This window comes from Sminthopsis crassicaudata, chromosome 2, assembly GCF_048593235.1.
Source record: "Sminthopsis crassicaudata isolate SCR6 chromosome 2, ASM4859323v1, whole genome shotgun sequence".
Taxonomy (NCBI): Eukaryota; Metazoa; Chordata; class Mammalia; order Dasyuromorphia; family Dasyuridae; genus Sminthopsis; species Sminthopsis crassicaudata.
The window spans coordinates 40,031,466-40,052,765 of NC_133618.1; the positions used below are offsets into that span (position 1 = coordinate 40,031,466).

The following is a 21,300-nucleotide window of genomic DNA, read 5'->3' on the forward strand; positions in this document are numbered from 1 at the left end:
CATAATGCAGTAACAATTTCACCTCATAGCCAGGCTCAGGAATAATCAGAAGGGAAACAAAAAAACAGAATTGGGAAACTGAGTCAGAAAGATCTCACCTTAAGCAGAGGCCGAGGTTGTCCTCCCAATTCTTGCCCAGATAAGACATCCACTTGTGACAGTTCAGGAAGGCATCCCTCTGAGTAACTTATGGCATTTCTCTCGAATGGTGGGTTATTAACTTAATAATAAGGCAATCAGATTCAAAATCCAAAAGAATATTAATTACAATCGTGATTTTGTCTCTAAAAGCAAATTCTAAGCAAAGTTTACAGCTAGATACATTATTTTTAAAAGTTTACCAAGATTTACACCCATAGAAGATTTTGTTTAACATGTTTCTTTTTCTTGAATTTAAACTCATGCTGGTGCAAAGAATCAATCATTAAACAAGCTTATAGATTCTTAGGAAACACATTCCTTGTTTAGGAACTATACATCCTAAACAGGTTCAGTTCTCAGGGCTGATGACCTTGCTTATCCTGATGGCTTCACGAAAACTGGCAAGCTTACAAATTAAGGTAAGTTGACAGAGGATCCAGGGATGGGACTGAACTTGTTGTTGCCTATTCCAACCATTCTTAGTGCTGTTTGATACCTCCCTCACTCTGTGAAGGGTGAAAAGGTGTTGCCCACCTCATACTTGAAGGTGGCCTGATAAGGTTTTCACCTCATCTCTCTTGTTCCACATACAATAATTAACAATTTTAGGTTTAAAATGATGATAATAACTTAACAGTTTTAGAATTTTGCTAAGTAATAGGCAAATAGTCTTAGCTGTAATTTCTTCTTAATTTTCTAGGCAAAGGTGCAAATACCTAATTCCCTAAATAACATGTGCAAAACATTATAAAACAGGATTAGCAAGTCTACATAAACTTTCCACCTTCTTTTAGTTCAGTTTATTTTGTCCCCAAGCTGTTGAAGCTTTGGAAATTCTCAGGGAGGATTTCTGTTCCCTTAAATAAGTTTCCCTTTTGTTTTAGGGAGAAAACAAGACAATTCATAAAATTCAGATAAAACAGATTTTAAAATTGACTTAACTTTAGTTCATGAAATTCCAAACAATGTTCCAGACAGATTGGTTATTTTCCAACTCACATAAACCATTTCTCTTTTGTGAACCAGAAAGGGTTAAGTTGCCAGTTTTTACTGTCAGGACCCTCAGAAGGCTGACTCTTGATGACTGAAAAGCAGGTTGTTTGTTGTTAGAGTTTTTCCAGTTGCAGTGAACTATTTTTCTGTTTTCCTAAAGTTTCCAAATGCTTAAATCTTCTGTTAACACTATCAGTGCAAATAGGTTACAATTTACATATTCCTTTATGGGCTTTGATTAGAGCTCCTTTAAAATTGCTTTTGCCATGTTCTCAAGTTGAACATTTCACTGAACTGAATATATTTTCTTTCTCTCTCATCCCCTCATCTACATATCCCTGCTACAATTAGGGAAGAGAGAGAAAAGAGAAACAGATTCTCTTTCCTGTATGCACTATCCTCCTAGTCGTAGAGAGGCCTTAATTTAGTTGAGTTTGCTTCCAAATTACTTTATATACACATGCACGCACACATACACACATGGAATAAAGCCAGGGGGAGGCCAAATACTCCCTATACAGACCACCAAATATTGAGGTTCAAAAGAGAAGGGACCCCTAAAAGGTTAGGGGTCACATCCTGAGGCATCTCAAAAGAATTTGTACTCTCAAACCCATCTCTAAGTCAAGGGGCAAATTGTAAATTTTAGGCAGGCTAAGTTCCAAAAGGATTTAGCAAAGAAACCGGAGCAAGAAGATAAATTTATTGGAAAAGACCTAGAGATCTGGTTCTTCATGTCATTGATATGCTAATTGTATGGGTTAGAGTTAGAACTGAGGTAAGAGTAGAGGTGGAGTTGAAAAGTGGTCTGGTATGCAGCTCATTATTGTCTCAGAAGCTTAGTAATCAGGGACAGAGCCTTACCTGACAGCTAGCATTGTTTGTGGAACTGGGCACTACCCAAGCCGTGTGGCCTCAGGGAGGAGACTCAGTGGGCCCGAGATTGAGCCCAGCAGCCCCAGGGTTGCTGCCACATCTCCCCTAGAAGCTGCACCTCATCAGTAGGCCACAGAGCCTTGTCTGGGATAGGAGTCACTGGGTTCTTTGGACATGAAACAGACCCGCAGCCTTAGTTCACCCTGAACCAGGCAGGTGGCTGGGCTGGCCTGGGCCAAGGGCCTTGCAGGTTTCCGTGGAGGAAGGTGCCAAGCTCGAGCGCACAGTTCTCACCACCTTTTATGGTTCAGCCTGACTTCCTTTCTCCCTCCCCCAGATCTCCATGAGGAGGGGCAGCTTCCCTGGTGGGTGAATGAGCTCTGCCCCATCACTAGTGACCCTCCAGGCCCAGAGGGGCCAAGAACACAGACAGTAGGTTAGTGCCGGCTTTATAGTCGAAGGTCTGGGATTTCTGTCCTAGCTCTGCCACTTAGAGACCATGTGACTTTGGGCAAATTATTCAGAATCTGTGGGCCTCAGTGTCTCTAGCTGTAAAATCAGGGAGGTGGGCTAGGTGACCCTGAAGATTGTTTTCCTGCTCAAAGTCTGTGATCCCCCCGCTCTCCCTGCCCCCCTTCCTCCCAAACCTTCCACTGGAGGCAGCCTGCAAGTCCCAGATAGACAGCTTGTCAGACTGAAATGACTCATAATATAGTCAGGGCCTCATTTGAATACAAAAAGGAAAAGAATATTGCTGATTGATTCCTTTCCTGGCACTCCAGTGGAAACAGCTGAGTTTTCAGAGTCTTTTAAATTGGGTTGTTTAATCCCATCCAGCTTTCTCTCCCTTGAAATTGGTTTTTTTGTGTCAGTGTTGGAGGGATTCAGGAGGAGATTCAGTACATTAAACAGCTTTCTTAGATTGCTTCCATGGAAATTTGTTTGCTGAAATGGCAAGTGTTTTCAAGATTTTGGAGCCTATCTCTTGGTGCCCTGGCGCAGAAGGAATTAGAGACTTCTTTCTAGGGCGATTGTGCAGGACAGAGCAGGGGGACACGAAAGAATAGGGTAATGGGGGAGGAGGTGGAAGCCACTATTTAAGGCCTTTGATAGTTCAAAGAGAGCCTTGGCACGGCCTGGCACTAAATGTTCTTCCTGTAGTTTTTTCTGACTATTATTTCTTTTCTATTGCCTTAGTATTTCTAGCTTTCCAAACTCTTGAGGTAAATGTAGCTTTGGGCTGGGGGGGAAACTTGACTGGGCTAATCAGTCTTTCACATCTGAGGTAGAACCATTCCAGATTTCTGAGGATCTTCTTTTTGAAAAGGATCCATGCAAGGTTCCAAGGCTTCTTTCCGCTTTGATGAATTACTTACTATGTGCCAAATACTGTGCTCAATGAAAGGGATACAGGAGAGAGGAACCACTGCCTTAAGGAGCTTTTATTCCAATGGGGGAGACAGAATGTGTATTTGGCATGTACACAATATACACAAACAGAATACAAAGTTAAATTGCTGTAATTTCAATTATCTTTCTTCCAGGAAAATGTTGTTTTCCAAGACTTTCGTTCCATTGCTGGAAATCCATCCATATTCTGGTTCAACTGAAATTTTAGAGGCCAGAATGTTATACTTGATCTATAGAACTGAAGCTTTCGTTTGTGCAAAAACTTTTTAGTTTATTATAATCAAAATTATCCAGTTTACATTTCGTAATCTTCTCCATCTCTTGTTGGGTCATAAATTCTTCCCTTCTCCATAGATCTGACACACAAACTATTCCAGTTTTGCTTATGGTATCACCCTTTATGTCTAAATTATGTACCCATTTTGACTTTTCTAGGTATATGGTGTGAGGTGTTGGTCTGTACCTGGTTTCTACCATACTGTTTTCAAATTTTCCCAGCAGTTTTTGTTAGGCAATAACTTCTTATCCCAGAAGCTAGAGTTTGGGAGTTTATCAAACAGTAGATTACTATTGTCATTTACTACTGTGTCTTGTGAACCTAATTTTTTCCACAGATCCACTACTCTATTTCTTAGCCAGTACCAAATAGTTTTGATGATTGTCACTTTATAGTATAGTTCTAGATTTGGCATAGCTAAGCTACCCTCCTTTGCATTTCTTTTTTCATTAATCCCCTTGATATTCTTGATCTTTTATTCTTCCAGATTAATTTTGTATTTTTTTTCTAACACTATAAAATAAGTTTTGGTCATTTAATTGATATAGTACTGAATAAGTAAATTATTTTGGGTAGAATTGTCATTTTTATTATATTAGCTTGGCCTATCCACAAGCAAATTATATTTCCCAACTCTTTAGATTTGAAAAGTGTTTTGTAATTGCGTTCAGAGAGTTCCTGGGTTTATCTTGGCAGGTAGATTTTCCAAGTATTTTATGTTGTCTACGGTTATTTAAAGTGGCATTTCTCTTTATTGTCTCACTGCTAGGCTTTCTTGATAAAATATAGAAATGTTGATTTGCATGGGTTTATTTTATATTTTGCAACTTTGCTAAAGTTGTTCATTGTTTTAGATAGATTTTTAATGGATTATTTAAATATACCATCATATTATCTGCAAAGAGTAATAGTTTTGTTTCCTCAATTTCTGAGTCCTTTGCTATCTATCACTAACTTTTCTAGGACAGTAATGAATAATAATGGTGATAATGGCCATCTTTGCTTTACCGTAATTGCATTGGAAAGCCTTCTAGGTTATCTCCATTATAGATAATGCGGGCTGCTGGTTTTAGGCAAATACTACTTATTTTAGAGTGAGCTATATTTATTCCTATGTTCTCTAGTGTTTTTAATAGGAATGGGTGCTGTATTTTGTCAAAAAAAAATTTTCTGCATCTATTGAAACAATCATGTTTTCTGTTGGTAATGTTCTTGATGTGATCATATATGCTAATAGTTTTCCTAATATTGAACCAGGGGCTCTCTTCTTCTTCCTTCCTCCCTTTTTTTTTCTCCTTTTCCCCCTCCCTCACTCCCCCCTTCCTTCTTTTTTTTTTTTAAATTACACGTAAAGACAACTTTTAATGTTCATCTGAAAATTTTTTTTAATTTAAAATTTTTTGATTCATCTAATTCTGAGAGGGGAAGTCTCCCATTATTAGAGTATTACTATATATTTCCATGTGTAATTCATTTAACTTTTCCCTTAAAATATGTAGGTGCTGTAGCATTTGGTGCATATAGGTTTACTATTGATGTTGTTTCATTGTCTATGGTATCTTTTATCATGATGTGGTTTTCTTGCTTACCTCTTTTAATTAAATCTGTTTTAGGTTTAACTTTGAAATCTTGATTGCAATTCCTGCTTTTTTTTTTTTTAATCTCAACTGCAGCATAATATATTCTATTCCAGTCCTTTAACTCTGCATCTTTCACTTTAAAATGTGTTTTTTGTAAATGACATATGGTCAATTTATGATCTATTCTGCTATCCTTTTCCATTTCATAGGTGAATTCATTCAATTTACATTCAGATTTATTATTACTAGTTATGTATTTCCCTTTTTTCCTTACTATTATCTTCTCACTTTCTTTTTATCCTATCCTTCCTCACACATCTAAGCTCTGCTTTACTAATCCATATCCTTTTTAAGAATCCCTTGCTTTTCCTCTTCCCTTACGTTCCTTAATCTATACCCCCCCAAAAAAAAAATCTCTTGTATATCCTGTCTCCTTACTCTCCTGTTTCTACAAATTTAGAAGATTTTATATTCTTCTTGAGATATATTTCTCCTTCTTTAACTCAGTTCTGCTGAGAATAAGTCATCCAATCCTACTTCCAGTAATGCTTTCATTTGTGCCCCATTTCTATGAGATAACTTCTCGATTTTACCTCTCCATACCCAGTTTTATTTTTTAGAATCATCCCATTATACTCAACCCCAAGTCTTCTTTTTATATATGTTTTTTTTCAAACTACCCAAGTAATGATAACATTCTTAAAGAGTACAGGTAGCATTTTCCCATATAAGATATAAAAAGGTTGACCTTATTGAGTTCTTTATAATTGGTCTTTGATTTAGTTATAATTGGTTTTATGTTTCTGCCTGAAACATTTTTCATTGAGTTTTGGTCTTTTTGTTACAAATACATGAAAGTCTTTCAATTCATTAAATATCCTTTTTTTTCCATTCAGGATTGTACTCAGCATTCTAGGTAAATTATTCTTGGTATATTCTTTGTTCTCTTCAGTATAATGTTCCAAGTTCTGTGGTCTTTTATGTGGAAGCTGCTAGATCTTGTGTTATCTTGACTGTAGCACCACAGTATTATTTTTTTTCTTCTTGTTGCTTGTAATAGTGTCTTCTTGACCTGGGAACTGTGGAACTTGGCTCTGATGTTCCCAAGAGTTTTCATCTTAGGATCTCTTTTAGATAGTGATTGATTTTTTTCTGTTTCTATTTTGCCCTCTCATTCCAGGACTCCAGGGCAAATTTTATTTTTAAAATTACTTGTAATAGATATAGCATCTAGACTCTTATCATGATCATAACTTTAAGGTAGTTTAACAATTCTTGCATTATTTCTCCTTGATTTTTCTCCAGATTTTTTTTCTAATGAGATGTTTCATATTCTCTATTTTTCATTCTTTTGATTTAATTTTATTCTTCATTATCTTTGGAGGATAACTGCTTTACCCAAACTTTTATTTATTTCTGCCACTCACAGTTGACTTTGAGGCGATGTTCTACCTTGTTTGTAGGAGGATTTTGGAGAATATTGTCTTTTCTGTTTTATTTCACCATCATCCCAGAATTTTCTCCCAGTAACTTGTTTTAAAGTGAAAAGGTGGTTTAGATTTCAGCAATATCAAATGCAGAAAGCATTGGAGCAGCTGTTTGGGGAAGAGGGGTGTATTTGGAAATTAATCTTGCTTTATAACCCAGCAAAAGATTCATGTTATTGGTCACCCAGTGGAATGAGAGTCTGGTAGCTTAACATAGAGTAGGTGCTTGCTCTTAGTATGGCATGAATGGGATCAGTACAGCGCTGGACTGGACTGTTGCTCATTGAAGTGTAAAGCACTAGAGGTCAGGACCTGTGCCTTCTGTACAATTCTGTGCCCGGATGGAAGTCAGTGAGGGCCTCAGGGTCTCTACTGACCCCCTCGCTTCCAGGTCATCTTTGTAAAAAGGCACTGCCTTAGGTCATGGGCTCTTAGAGTTGGAATGCCACCGTCCTGGGTATTCCTTCAGGACCGTCCCGATGGCAGCTGCTGATTGTGTTTCTTTCACAGCTTCACTGTAACGGTTCCGATAGCTTTCACTCCTTGCAGTCAGGAAGGTCTAATGCACATCTGTCCTAAATCCTCTGCCCCAACAGCCCATTTCCATTCCTGCAGCTAGAGCCAGGAAGAGAGGCAGCCCCTGATTTCTAAACTCTGTGGAGAAGACAATTTGATGGAATCTGGCTTAGCAGGGAGGATGAGCTTAGCTTTGGTCTCACCTTTCATTAAAAAAAAAAAAAGGGGGGGGTGGTCAGAGTCTGAGGCCCTCTGGCCCTCGTGGTCTTCAGCAGCCTGTCAGACCCTTCCCTTCAGGTTCCTGTGGGCCTGTTAACTAGAGCTGCCGACTCTCCTCCCCCACAGTGCCATCTCTACTCTCTAGTCCTTTTTCAACCTCTTCCTTCTCCTCTGGGCCTCCCTGAAGACTTCCTACAGCCCAACCAGACAGCACTTAGCTAATGGCCCTGCATCCTGGGGACCCTCACCTTTCACCCCGCCAAAACCCTGGCATTCCTCATCACACATTTTATTCAAAAATGAAACTTGAGAATCCCCTCAAGCTAACAAGACAGATCAGAAGAGAAATTGCCCCCTGTGCCCACAAAGCCAAGAAGACCTATAGGCCATGTTGTGAGGTGGGCTAGGCAGGATCCTGAAAGAACCACAAATGGCCCCAGAGGAGAGCTTAGTTTTTTGTTTCTGAATTATTTGAGGATCTTGAGGCTGCCACCAAAAAAATATGATAAATGTTAATTAAGCACCTACTATGTGTTGACACTGTGCCAAGAAGGGGGAGATAAAAATGAGGAAAAGGCAGTCACTGTCCTGGAAGAGCTTACAATCTAAAGGGAAAAGACAGTAGGCGAGAGGAAGGTGGAGGAAGGAGGACTGAGGGTCCGCCCCACAGCCATGCAACAGAGGTGCTCATGAAGTCAGGACCAAGCAGAGGGGGACTGGTGGCTGACATCTGGGGCTCCCACTAGGCAGAGAGGCATAAGCAATTGAGACTCCTGACAGGGTGGGAGGAACACCACTGAATTTCTCTGGTGAGGAGTTTCCTGTTTGAGGACATAGCCTTCAAATTAAGTGACTCAAAGCCCCAATCTAAGAGAAAAGACACATTGTAGGTCTCGGGAGATAACTTGTTGAATTAATTTGGCGGCCGACTGTAGCTCCCATCCCCTTAAGCCAGCAAGGAGGCCCTTCTCTTTAAGGACTAGTTTCCTTCTGGGAGGGAAGATTTTTTTTTTTTTAATCTAATGGTCTGAGTTCCCTGGGAAAATAGAAAGGAAAACTGAAAAGGACAGTTGCACCTTACTCACAGGGAAAAGGCAGTGATGACAGGCTGTGCTTCCAATGTCAGAGAAGGAAAGACGGGTCACAGCTTGACCAAAAGGACCACAGACAGCCTTGCTGGCATCCTGGTGTCTCTGGCTGTGTTCTCGAGCCCCCTGGAAGGGGACTTTTCATGTGCCTCTGGAGGCAGGTCCCATTTTCTCATCTCATTTACCAAATGCATGAATGGCTCCCCAAAAAGCAAAGAAATCCTCATTCTCTGTTACTTTTCCAAGGAACTGAGAGGCTTTCAGAGTGCTGGTCATCTAGGCCCGAGGACTGAACTCTTCACTTTGAAGGGACAATCGGGCCTTGGTCCAAGAAGGTCCCAGAGACCTTGTTTTCCTTCTGCCTAGTCCTTGGAGGGTTTCTAGGTAGTGACTGGCCCTACTCCCTGTCAGTGAGTCATTTGCTTGTGAGGCTTGATTCGGGGGGGTTGAACTTATGGCTAGGACATGTGAGAAGCTTAGCTTTCTAAAGCACCTTGGACTCTTACATATGGGTCAGCACCTGAGGGTGCATGTGTGTGCAGGTGCTCTTGGCAGAGAGAAGCCGTTGTTACCATATTTACCAAGAGAAGGGTATCAACCCTAGGTGCTGGGGAGTTCAGTCTGGCTTGGGGGGAGCCCCTTTTCCAAAACCATCAGGGCCCTTTTTATTCCTGTCTAATGCACCTTCTGAGACAGCCCCAAACCTGACCTCGGTTATGCCTTCCTCATCAGGAAAGGAGCCGTGGCACCGGACTTCCCTCAGATGCTGTTGGGCCATCCACCCAACTGTTTTCTGGGCAGCCCTCATTTGGGGGAAGGGTTTAGCATTCCTCCCCAGGTCAGGGCAAGCCTCGGGAGCCCTTGGCCTTCCTCTCCCATTTCATTCCATTCTACTCATTCAGCTCCTCAGTGTCAATGGAGCCTGGGGTGTGAGTGTGGGAATGCAGGCCAAAGTTTTTCCACTTTGGGGAGGAATAACACGCGTGTCTTCAGGAAAGTCAAGTGGCCCCGGGTCCTTGGTGGGGCTCTGGGCCATCACTCATCTCTGAACCCCCGGAGCACTTCTCGGCATCCCTTGGTCATGCATCCTGCCTTCTGTTTTCTACCTTCTTCCCCCCCCCCCCCCAACAGTTCTCACTTGCCAGAGATTTTTCTCCACTCTCCCTCCATTGTGTATGCTAAATCTACATTTTCCTGCCCCCCCCCCCCACTTACTTCCGTCTAACTTTTGGAGATTTCCTCAAACTTAGCTGAGCCATAGGAATTGAATAGTAGCCGCCATTTCTAGAGCACCTCCTGTTGGCTCCTACAACAGCTCTGCGTGTTCTAGAGGAGGTCCCTGACCTACACAGCTGGTCAGCATGAGAATCAAACCCAGCTTTTCCAGACCCCCAGCCCAGCATTCTCTCGGTGACTGGAGAGATCTTGTTGCTCTGGAGAGCTGAGGGATGGCCCTCAAGCCCTCGGTGCCCACAGACAAGGAAGGGGGTCATCATGCTTCAGTGTCATGGGAAGAGGAATCAAGACCCTCAGCTCTGACTTCTTTAAACAAGGAACCCACATTTGCTTTCACAACATGTTTTGATCGGGGTCCTGCCAGCAAGCTGGACACATTTGCTCATTCTTGGCTCTCCCTGAAACTTCCTTTAGGGTGTTGTTTTTCCCCTTCTAATGCATTCTGAAAGAAATTCAGAGGAGGGAATTGGGGGTAGAGGGAAGAGAGGGAGGAGGAAAAAGAAAGCCAGTGGTAAGCAAGAGGAGGAAACTATATTCCAGTCACAGCCTAGGAGCCTTCCTCCCAGTGAATAGCCTCAGCCCAGGGCCTGGGAGGTGCCCAGATTCCCAAGCCCCCGGCATCAGGGAGTCAGGGGTGTGACTGGCAGCCACCACCAGGGGGCCAGAGAGGACTTTGGTCCTCAGAGCCAGACCCTATATGAGGGCCAGCAGAGTCAGGGAGTCTGGAGACCGTGGGGTTTCCAGCAGGGCTCTTCATCCTGTGCTTTGGTGTTCTCAGATGTGGGTGGCCTGTTACTCTCCTCCAGACCCAGCACTTGGTGAGAGTAGAAGGAAGAGCCACAGGATTATCTTTAGATTTTATTTTTTATAAATGTAGGACAGGTTTGTGGATGGCTAAGCTACTAACTGTTCAACAACTGTAATAAACTCCTGCTCTGTGCAGAACATTTGGTACAGGCCGGGGGGGCTGACAGAGATAAATTTGATGTAATCTTTCCCCTTAGGAGACTTATGGTGGGCGAGAGGGGTACCAGGGCACATATGCAAATAACCGGCACAAAATGAGGAGTAAGTGTAGAAGAGGAACAATAGCAAGCATTTATCTGGCACTTTAAGGCTTGCCAAGCATTTCACACAGTACCCCATTTGATCCTAATGATCCTGAGATCATGGTGCTGTTTATGGGCCCTTTTTCACAGATGAGGAGACAGAATCTGAGAGGCCCACAGCCAACAAATGTCCGAGGCAGGATGTTTAACGACAGGTCTTCCAAGTCCGGGTTCAAGAATCTCCCGGGCCACCTAGCTGTCCCTAAAGTCCTGAGGACAGAAGACTAAGAACTAGAGGCTTCCTGGAGGGGGTGACCGTTTTGGCTGGTTCTTGATGAATGGGTGGGAGGTTAACAGATGGACATGACCTTGGAACTCACTCTCATGGTTGCCATGTGATCAGCTTTTGGGAGCCAGAAAGCTCTCCCAACAATGGATCCGTCTTTCCCCAGGCGGGGGGAATGGCTTGACCTGCTGGAGCGGGGCCATGCCCTGAAGTAGGGATGTTCCTTCCAGGCTTTCCGCCTGAGGAGCTGGCCATGCTTCCAGGTGACCATCCAGACTGCTTTCCCTCCTGGACTCTCCTCACCCTTTGCTTTACGCCAGCGGCTGCCTCCCTCACATTTTCCCTCACTGTCCTGTAAGTTGTTCTGCTTGCATGCTTGTGGTTTCTTTTTAGAAACCAGAATTTCTTCCAACTTGTGTATTGGGTTATTTTTCAGACTCTTGAAATGACTAAAAGCCGAATTGGCAGGAATTTCTTGAGCAACTTCTGCTCTGGATAGAGCCGGGCCACTCCCTGGCCCCTGTGCCTGGGAACCCCCTTGGGTCCCAGCAGAAGCGCTCCAGGCTTCTAACCCTGCAGCAGGACCTGGCTCTCCCGACCACCCCAGCCAGGGTTTGGCTAAGGGCCTGCCGTCCTCAGGCCTGGGCCTGGACATTGCCATGGCTCCAGGACTTAAGCAGAGACTTTCTCAGAGGAAACCCCCAGAGGCCAGAGTCTTGTATTCTCTCCCAGTAACCATGTGATTGGCGCCCAGGAGACAGAATGGCCTCTCCACTCAGCCGGCTGCCTAGTAACCTATATATAGCTGGCGTTATGTACACAGCTATACCTCTCCCCATTTGTTTCCTGCACATGCAGTGAATTGGTAATCCTATGAGTATACCCCCCTCATTCCCAGAGTAATAGCCTAAGATGATGCAAATGAGCGGTGCCTTGAACCAGCGGGAAGAGACCTAAGGGAGGCGAGAGGCAGAGAGTGTGATCGGCTGCGGGCAGCTTTAAGCACAGCCGGCTTTCACTTTTTAATTCTGCCCTTCCTGAAGATAGATGGTTGCTAGGATGGCCTCCAGAGCCCCGTGTTTACTACTTTCCTCACTAGTTAACAGGCAGTGAATAACAAATATTAAGTGCCTATTACATGTGGGGCTCAGAAACAGCTTTCCAAAGTCAATTTTTAGAAAAAGCAAACCTATATATTGTAACACATGTAAAATGTATGGGATTGCCTGTCATGGGGGGAGGGAGTGAAGGGAGGGAGGGGATAATTTGGAAAAATGAATAAAAAAAAGAAAAAAAAGAAAAAAGAAAAAGCAAACCTAGGAGCCACATCCCGGCATCTGTTGTAAGGCAGACACCAGTGAAGCGAGGCATAATAAACGCATGAGACCTCTATGGAAGCAGGGCTTGCTCTTAGCCCGAGGCCTGCTGCCTTGTTTGTGGACTATTTTGATAACTATATTTCAGTATAATGGGTTCCTTTTGTAACACTCTCTCTTATGCATTTAAAACCTTTTTTTCTCGGAGGGCTCCATCAATTTAAAGCAGACTGTCACCCAAGGGGCCCGTGATCCTTCTAGTAGCGCGTCCTCCTCAATTTGAAACAAAATTGATCCCACCCCTCCCCCACATCTGTCCCCTTTTTCCCCTAAAATCTAGACTTTGCCTTTGAGGGGGTTTGTTCTCTGGCATGGAAGGGAACAGAAAGGTCATGAGCGGATGCTTGGTCTGGGTTGCTGGGACCCAACTTGTGTGCACAAGGTTTTCCAAGCACCGTCCTTCCTGATGGATGGCAAGGGCCTGGAGTCTGATTGCTGCCATCTGTGATGGCCTATTTGTTCTGGGTAACCAGGGCCGAGGCCTCCAGCCCCTGGTACCAGATGGGACTGCATTCCTCCCGAGCCTTCTCGAGAGGGCACGTGGGCATTCGGGGGTTGGTTTTACCTTGACCTGGGGCCCCATGATCTTTCCTGGGAAAGAAGAGGCTCTCCTCCTATGGGGGACAGTCAGAGGAAGGGGTATTGGGGAGCAGGGAGCAGGTACTTAGATATCTTAAGAATTATTCCTATCATTATATTGCAGAGATTACCTTTTGTAGTCAGAGACTTCCCAGGGATGGCTGTGCCCTGGCCTGCCCAGAGGAAGAATTAGGATTTTCTGTTCTCAAACTATGGCGTGCTAAGTGGCTCCACTTGACCTAAGAAACGGCTGGGATTGGAGACGACTCTCGGATTTCCCATCCTCCTGTTCCTGGAATCCTCGGGGAAGAAAAGCTAAACAGTTTATGATTGCAGCTTTTCACCAAATAGGGCTCATCCTTCATCCATCTAGCCCCAGGGACACCCCCCAGCACACTCCTAAGCCACCCCCGTGGCCTTATCCTGAGCAGGCCCAATACAGGGGCAGATCAGCTAACTCCCTGAATAAAGAGGAAGCTCTCCCTTCCAGGGGCCACAGAACTGGCCAGTGAGCTCGCCAGTAGTGAGCTGGTCAATGGAAAATTGAAAGGGGAGCCAGCAAATCCAGCTGGCTGAGGCAGCGATCTGCAAATCCTCGGGTGACATTTTCCAGAGGATAAGAGGATAAAGTGAGGGGGGGGCCTTCTCCAGAACTGTGTCTGCCCCCATTCGAGACTCTGTCTTCCTCTCCTTCTCTTGAAAGGACATGTCAGTTTTCTGGTATTTATTAAGGACCCGCTGTGGGCCTGCCTAGCTCTCTATAGAGCCTTCTAACCTGCTGGTTTGGCCCAGCCTGTCCCTCTTAGCTTAAGGAGCAGTTATGGGGGAGGAGCCATCGGCGAGTGAATTGCCCAGATTGGCCATGCTCCCCTTTTGGGAGTGGAGAAGTGACCTGGCCCACTTTGTGCTGAAGAGTGGGGACACCCATCCCCATAACCCCTCCTTCGGCGCATTCGTTTGGGTCGGCTTTGCTCCCTAAGCCATGGGAAGGAGAGAAGGCAAAGAAGCCTCTGCCCCTTCCTCCCCTCCGTAGGCCCTTCCCCAGAGGCTTTGTCAAATGTCTCCAGTACCCCGTTGTCACCGGCCCTTTCACCGTGCTAATGGCCACCCCACTTCGGAACGAAGGGACCCAGCTGATGTGCCTTTCTACCACCCAGCCTGTTGCCATAGCAATGGCAGGCACTCCTGCTACTGCAGAATATTGCTTTCTTGTAACCTTCCTCCCTTTCCCTCTCTCACACACAAAAAGAAAGCACAAGTGTTTTATATTCATTTTGCGAAGGGCTATGCGGTGCATACTAATTGTCTGGCTTGCTCCTGACTTCCCAGGGCTTTATCCAGTTCCAGCAGCCAAGGCCCTGCTGGAGAACCCCAGCCAGGAAAGGGGGCAGCCTGACCAGCCAGAGGCAAGTAGGCAGGACTCGGTTTTTTCTCGGTTTTAGGAGGTCTGCAGAAAAGTAGTATCACATCTGTTGGTCCCTCTGGCCCTTGGGGCTGGATCCTGTTTATCTGCTTGCCTCAGGGATGTCCCACCTCTGAGGCTTAGAGATCCAGAGAGCTCTGGCCATGGGTCTGGGCCTCCCCTGGAAGGAGCCCCTTCCCTCTTTGACACAGGGCTTGACAGGAGCCCCAGTGGGGATGGGAGGCCTTTCTGGGCCCCAGAGGTGGGTCCTCTAACCCCTGACAGAGGGGGGCGCAGCTAGAGAGAGTGATTTGCCAGAGGCAGAAGCTGGGACTGAGTTAGGGTTGGAAGCCCGATTTGCTGATCCCTGGAGCCAGAGTGGGGCCAGGGCCTAGCCCAAGTGCTGCAGGGCAGCTTCAGAGAACTCTGGCAGCTGGCAGCTCCGCTGTGGGTTCTGAGATGGGAGCTTTTGCTGGCCTCCAATACCAAAGCCTGGCTTTTAGGGTTGTGTATAATAGTTTCATCAAGGTTGCTTCTGGACCCCAAGGCTTATTTGACACTTTAATTGGATAACCAACATTTAATGTGCATTCATTTGCCATTTGGTATCAAACTTTTTAAAATAGGAGAATTCGGCATCCAAACTTGGCCACTCCTCTCATCGTCTCCTCCAGGCCCACAGACTTCACTCTAGGGAGAAGGGGAGCCCTGCCACCCTTGGATCTGGGCACTCTCCCATGCAGTCACGAGATCCCCCCAGGGTACCTTTTCACCTCAGACTGAATGTCACAAGGAGGTCCCTGCCAAGGAAGCATGAAGAGCCAGGCCTGACTCGGGCCCTCTCCTCCTAGAGGTTGGTGCTCCCTTCAGGAGGTACCAGGGGGTCGTGGAAGCATTGGTATCCCTCCAAACATCGCCTGAACTGGTCTTCCCAGGAGCCATCGCTCACTGAATTTCAAAGGATGTTCCTCTTCTTGGGGACTGCATTTGTGGTATGTTTGCCTGATGGCCTCCATTCATCCCTTTTCAAGGGAAGATGGAAGCTGAGCCCAAGGCAGCTCGCCCGAGGCTGCAGGTGGCCAGAAGGCCGGACCCCACCGGAGTTGTCTCCCTTCACAAAATGCTCAGTTACTGTGGCCCAGGGCCGGCCCATCCCAAGAGGACAGGGAGCTTGGAGGCCGCCATTGGTATGATGGCGGCATCCTCTCTGAGAACACAGTGTCCTCTTGGCTCACTCTCCACTTCCTTCCAGGCCCTTCTCCTCCCCTCCATTCCCTTTTTCTTCTGTCGCTGGAACACAGAGCATTCGGGTTACTGGCTGCTTTTCTCCCCGTGGAGAGCTACAGGCAGTTATTGACCATGTTTGTGAATCCAGGGACCTTCCTTGTTTGTCTGAGCTCTTGTTTTGCCACTTTCCTAAACTCTGGTCTCCAGGAGCTTGGAACCACTTTGCTGTGGCTTTTGGCTGCCCCTTTACCCACTGGTCGCATTCTTTCCTGCCATTATCATATATTTGTGTGCTAGAATGTGTACAGAATGAGGGGGTGCTGAGCTTTCATCCATTTCATCCTCAATTCATTTACTGAAAACAGTAAAATTTTGAACTCCTCGGAGGACAGTTAAGTATTAGTCATATGGGTCAAGAGTAAGTGGATTTTAGGCTTTGAGACAAAGGTGATTATGTAATTGGTTAGAGATCAGGGAAAGTAAGTGAATTAGTTTTGTGCCCAGACTCTGTGGGCTGAGGGAGAAGCCTCTCTTCTCTTCGGCTCAGTCCGGGAAGGCTTCGTGACAGGCATTGGATTTCAGAGGTCACGGTTGTGATGGGAGAATTCGCCGAGAACGTTTCTAGCATCCTGTGCTTTGAAGGCATGAACCGAGCAGTGGACTTGGAAGGGTCAGAGCGGCCCTAAGAAGGAGATAGGAGGGTCCTGGGCTTGATGTAGAACGCAATCAGGCTTTCAGAGTGGAAGACTGGCAGGAACAGGCACTGTGGAGGGCTTGGCCACACCAGGAGGGCAGTGATTCAGGAAAGAAGTGGGGGGGATGCCTTTGGGTGCTCTGGGGACTGGGCAGTGCTGGTGGGTGGGGCTCAGCAGCACTGAGATGGGAGGGCCCTGTCATCCCTGTGACCCCACGTTGGTCACTGAGGGAGATGAGCGCCATCACTAAAGTTGTCCTTCATGTTTCTGACTCCACTCTGCCCTGGTCTCTCGCCTGAGCCAGCTCAGCTGCTGCCCTCTCCTCCTGGGCCTGGGACTGCCCTGGCAGCTCCCTTCAACATGGACCACCACCCTGCCAAGGCCCGGGGCAGTACAGAGAGGCAGGCTCATCATCAAAACGCCGCCTGGCCACAGAGAGTGCGTTTTTTTGGCCCTGGCCATTCATGAAACCATTGACTGAGAAGTGGAAGAATTGTGACTTTGTTAAAAAGGAGGCCCTGTTCCCGAGTGAAATCACAGGGCTCTTGGAGGGTAACGTGAAAGTCACGTGGGCTTCCCTTGCTCCTCAGGCCACGGTGCCCACATAGTTTTGTGAGTGCTGCAACGCATCATGTTAAACAAAGGGAGAAACCGAGGGAGGAAACGTTCGGGGGCATTCCCGGGCCTTGCCACCTCTCCAGCAGCCCCAGGGAGTGAACTGGAGAGAACTCAGAGTAGTAACAAGTCCTTCTAGTGTTTCCCTGATTCTTGTCTGAGCTCTTAATTCTCCATAGACAGAGAGGACAGTTTTCACATCTCAAGGATCCCTCTTCAATCAAGCACACCATTTTTCTTATTCTCTACCATCACATGACATTTACATCATGTTTCAAAGGATTTTCCCTTCATTGATCTCAGAAACTTCTCAACGCCAACCAAATTTTTGCCGACTTTGTTTCTCCTTCCTGCATCTTGAAATCTGCTTTTTAGTCTTGCCTTTTCGGCTCCTCCATCTTTAGTTAGGCCTTCAGTTTCTAAAGGAGAAAGGGGGGCTCGGTAAGCTTGTCCCCTGCTCGTGTGTGGTACGTCCTGTCCTTTAGCTCTCATCCTCTGCTCCTCTTTGTCTCCCTAAGGTCATCCTGAAGGACTTGGAGGTTTTGGCAGAAATCGCATCGTCCCCCGCGGGCCAAACAGAAGGTGCTGGCCCCTTCGACAGCCCCAACCTGCGGGTCAACCACTCGGATCTGCAGGCCCCCACCTCGGGCAGAGCCAGCCTGCTGGGCCCCCCCGGTAAGCATTTCCTCGAGTTGCCATGTCAGAAAAAGTGGCTGAGGGCCTGGACCAGAAAGGTAGCTTTTTTTTCCCTCTAGAAGCAAAACAGTTTACTGGTCTCTATCCTCCCTGAGCCCTGGAGCTCAGCCAGGGTCTGAATATAGTTTCTCAGGCCTAAGTGATCAGTAACTCTCCTGTCAATGCTGCCTTTCCCCTCTGAAGGGCTGCAAATGTACAAAGACTTCTTGCCTTGCTCTCTAATTCTCCCTCAAGCCTTCATTCCCTGCCCCCTTCCACACCGGGCCAGCACTTTTGTTGACACTCAGTACCGTTCTTGTAAAACAGCGGGGCTGAGCATAGCTCTTCCCCTGGTTCGGAGTCCACACGCCGAGCCTGACTTCTGGGAGCTCCGGGCCAGCTTAGGGCTCGGGGTCCTCTGGATTGAGCCCCTGCCCCTCACCTTGTCGCGGAGTAGATGCAGGACAGAGCCTCCTGTGCACTGGAGGACCAGGATGCCCTCAGGTGTGCGCTGGCCAGGCTGACAGCTCCTTTTTCATTAAAATCTAAAAATAGTGGACAGCATGGCAGGCAGCCCAGACAGGAGATAGGGATGACTCAAACAGGATGTTTGAGAGGAGTCCAGCCGGGGAACAGAGCCGACTTGAGCTTGTGCCTCACCCTCCCATTCTCCAGCTCTGGTCTTTTTTCCAGTCACAGCTTTATCCTTTTGTTTTGTTTCAACTTTTATCGTCAAAGGTAGATTCTGGAGCATTCGGGTTTTCAATGCTCCTGAGTGCCTGTGCACTGGGGCTGTGGACACTCCCTGGGCTGCAGAAGCGGCGAGTGGGGCCCGCAGGGCCTCGTCCCCTCAGTGCAGCTGGGCTGGGCCCCGGCTCCGCTGGTTCCTCCTCGCTCCCCCTGTGCTTCTTTGGGCTGCTCGCTGCCCTGGGGCCTCTCTTGCCCCCCTCAGCCTCAGTGTGTCCAGCTGTTCCCAGCTGTAAGACCCTTCTCTGTCCCGGGTCTTCCGCTGTTGTGCATGTGCTCCTGGGGGTGTTTTCACGCAGGTCCGGTTTTGCCTTCTGTAACTTGCTTGGGGAATAATCCCGAGAACTGTATCTGAAGCTCTGCCTCTGGTTCTCCCACAAGGAGGGGCCGGTCTCCAGCCTCACTCAGCATACTTGGGCCAGGCTTGATTGATCCCCGCCAGCTGTGAGCCCAGCACTCACAGCTATTTTAATTTGCATCTCTTGAATTATTTGAGATGGGGATATGTTTTCACATGTTGCCAATAAGTTGTTTCTACCAAGGTAGCTGTGACCCCTTCTGTTTAAGGCCTGTGGGTAGACGTGGCTCGGCCCTGGGGTGGTGAACCTGGGGTAATGCTGGGGGCCTCCCTGGCACCTCCCCTGGGGGGGGAATCCATCTAATGGGGGAGGAGTTGTTGATATCCTTGGCCCCTTACTCTCCGCTTCCCTTCCCAAAAGGCCTTATTGGTTATCTCCCGTCATTTGTAGTGATCCCTGAGTGGTGGGGCACTGCTGGCCAGAGGGAGATTAAAGAGGCTCTGCATTACTCCTGCTTTGCATCACAATGGGCATGAGTGGCCAGTCTGATTCCTGGCCCAAAGGGTGATCCTAAGCTTGTGACTGGGGACGCCACCCTGACCCTCAGGCTCTTCTTTTGAAAAATGGAGGCATCCTGACTATCTTAACAGTTTCACCAGGAAGCTGAGAAAACTATCCCCAAGCACTAAGCAAAGTGAGCTGCTATTGTTGACCTTGGACAAAGAGGAAGGAGCTGGGACTCCCTTACCTGACCACGGTGAAAAATGTTTGTGGGGGGGAGGGGTCAGGGCTTATTGAAGGAAGGAAAGGGATATTCATAGAGCTTGCCCCAATAAACTTGCCTGTTTCTCTTTGCAGAAGCGAGTAGTCAGACCCTCTTCTTCATCATTTGTGTTCCAGTTGCCTTCAGTCCTAGCTGCCCCCCATTTCCCCGTAAAGGTGGGAAAGGAAAGGGGAAGGGACTGTCCAGCTTTCTGGGCAGCCCGACTTCTTTTTCTCACATTTTCCCCAGGATACAGTTGTTTCCGTGCCATGGAGCCGGGCTTCCTTTGAGCCTTCTAGAGCTCCGGGCCAGAAAACGGCATCCCTTCCTGAGCCTCGCTCAGCCTTCCTTCCCTTGCTTTCTCTCCTCTCCCCCAGTCCCCACCTCCAACCAGAATCAGAGCGGAGCGGTCTCGTAGCCTCACAGCTTAAGAACCAGACTCCGGGCTGTGAGGGACGGAGCCGGCTGGGGAACAATTCTTAGGAGGGTGTGTGGTCCAGTGGGAAGGACAGGACAGAGAAGAGAAGTTAAGGTTGGGACCAGATTGGGCGGGGCAGCAGCCAGAGAACGCAGCCTGGGGAGGCCCGGCCAGCAGGAGAGCATCCCCGCCTCCTGGCTCCTGGCTCCAGGAAGTTCTCCCCATGCTCCAGGATTCTCAGTGACTGAAACAAAACTTATCGGAGGCAGGACAGTCAGAGAGCGGGCTGAGGCCCTCCTTCGAGAGACCCCTTCTCTTCCACGGAGAGCCAGTCTGCACTGAGCAGGGTTGGCCTCGAGTGGGGCTCATTGACGCTGCTTACCAGCCCAGGGCCGAGGGGCCACGGCTTGTCTGGATGTCTGAGAAGATGGGGAGAGTACTCGTGGGACCGGCAGAGACCCCAGTCTGCCTTAGGGCCAGAAGAGTGAGGCTGCTTTAAGTAGCTTGTCCTGGGGGATGAAATCGCTGGCGTTAGAATGGGGGCAGAGCCAGGGGACTGCCGCTGCATCTGTTTCCAGGACCAGGATATTCTTGATTCCCGGTGTAGAGAAATGTCAGGAAGGAATCCTGGTCTGAAAAGACAACCACGGCAGAATCTAAAAGGACCGCGCTCTTTCGAGCATTATATTCTGGGCTCTCCTCGGCGTTCCTTGGCCCTCGAAAAATAGAGGGGAAGCTGAGAGACAGAGGCCCATTGAGGCACCGTGAGCAACCCAGACACAGTCAGGCAAGAATCAGGGCAGACAGACCCCCGGACCTGGACTAGGGCACAGCCTTTGCAGCTCTTCTCTGGATGGGGAAGGGTCTCGGGATCAGTGGAGGGGACCCGCCAGTGGCTGAGGAGGTCTGGGGGGGCTGGGACTGTTTAGTTCAGAAAGCACTGCGGGAAGTAAACAATCAGGCCGCCCTTTCCCAGCTCATTTCTCAGACTCATGAAACGTGGTGGGGGGAGGACGAATTGTCTTCTCTGCATCTTGTTCTTACTGCATACATAAACCAGAGGCCACCAGGCCAGACCCTCTTCCTGTTTGGGGAGCGGCTTCCCTCCCATTCTCAGGAGTGGAGCTTTTAGAACTCAGCTGTCTGAACTTTGCTTTGTTGCTTCTTTTTACAGTTTGATTCCCTCCCTTTCCCCCATAACTCACACACACACACACACACACACACACACACACACACACACACACATATACACTTTTTTTTTTTTTTTTAAGCATAAAAGATATCACTTCTTGGGGAAAATCATAAGATTTTATAGGAAAGTGAGTCTGAAAGCCAAGGCTGCC

The 21,300-nt window shown here is 47.4% G+C and overlaps 1 protein-coding gene across 2 annotated transcripts in view; it reads left to right on the forward strand.

The window, feature by feature from the left end:
• The window catches only part of VAC14 (VAC14 component of PIKFYVE complex), a 105,678-nt gene that overhangs the window by 34,766 nt on the left and 49,612 nt on the right, over positions 1-21,300 (forward strand). For both annotated transcript variants that reach the window (XM_074285936.1, XM_074285935.1), the window contains exon 13: positions 17,571-17,727. In XM_074285936.1, the coding sequence (XP_074142037.1) occupies positions 17,571-17,727 (157 nt within the window). The remainder of the gene's footprint in view (positions 1-17,570; positions 17,728-21,300) is intronic.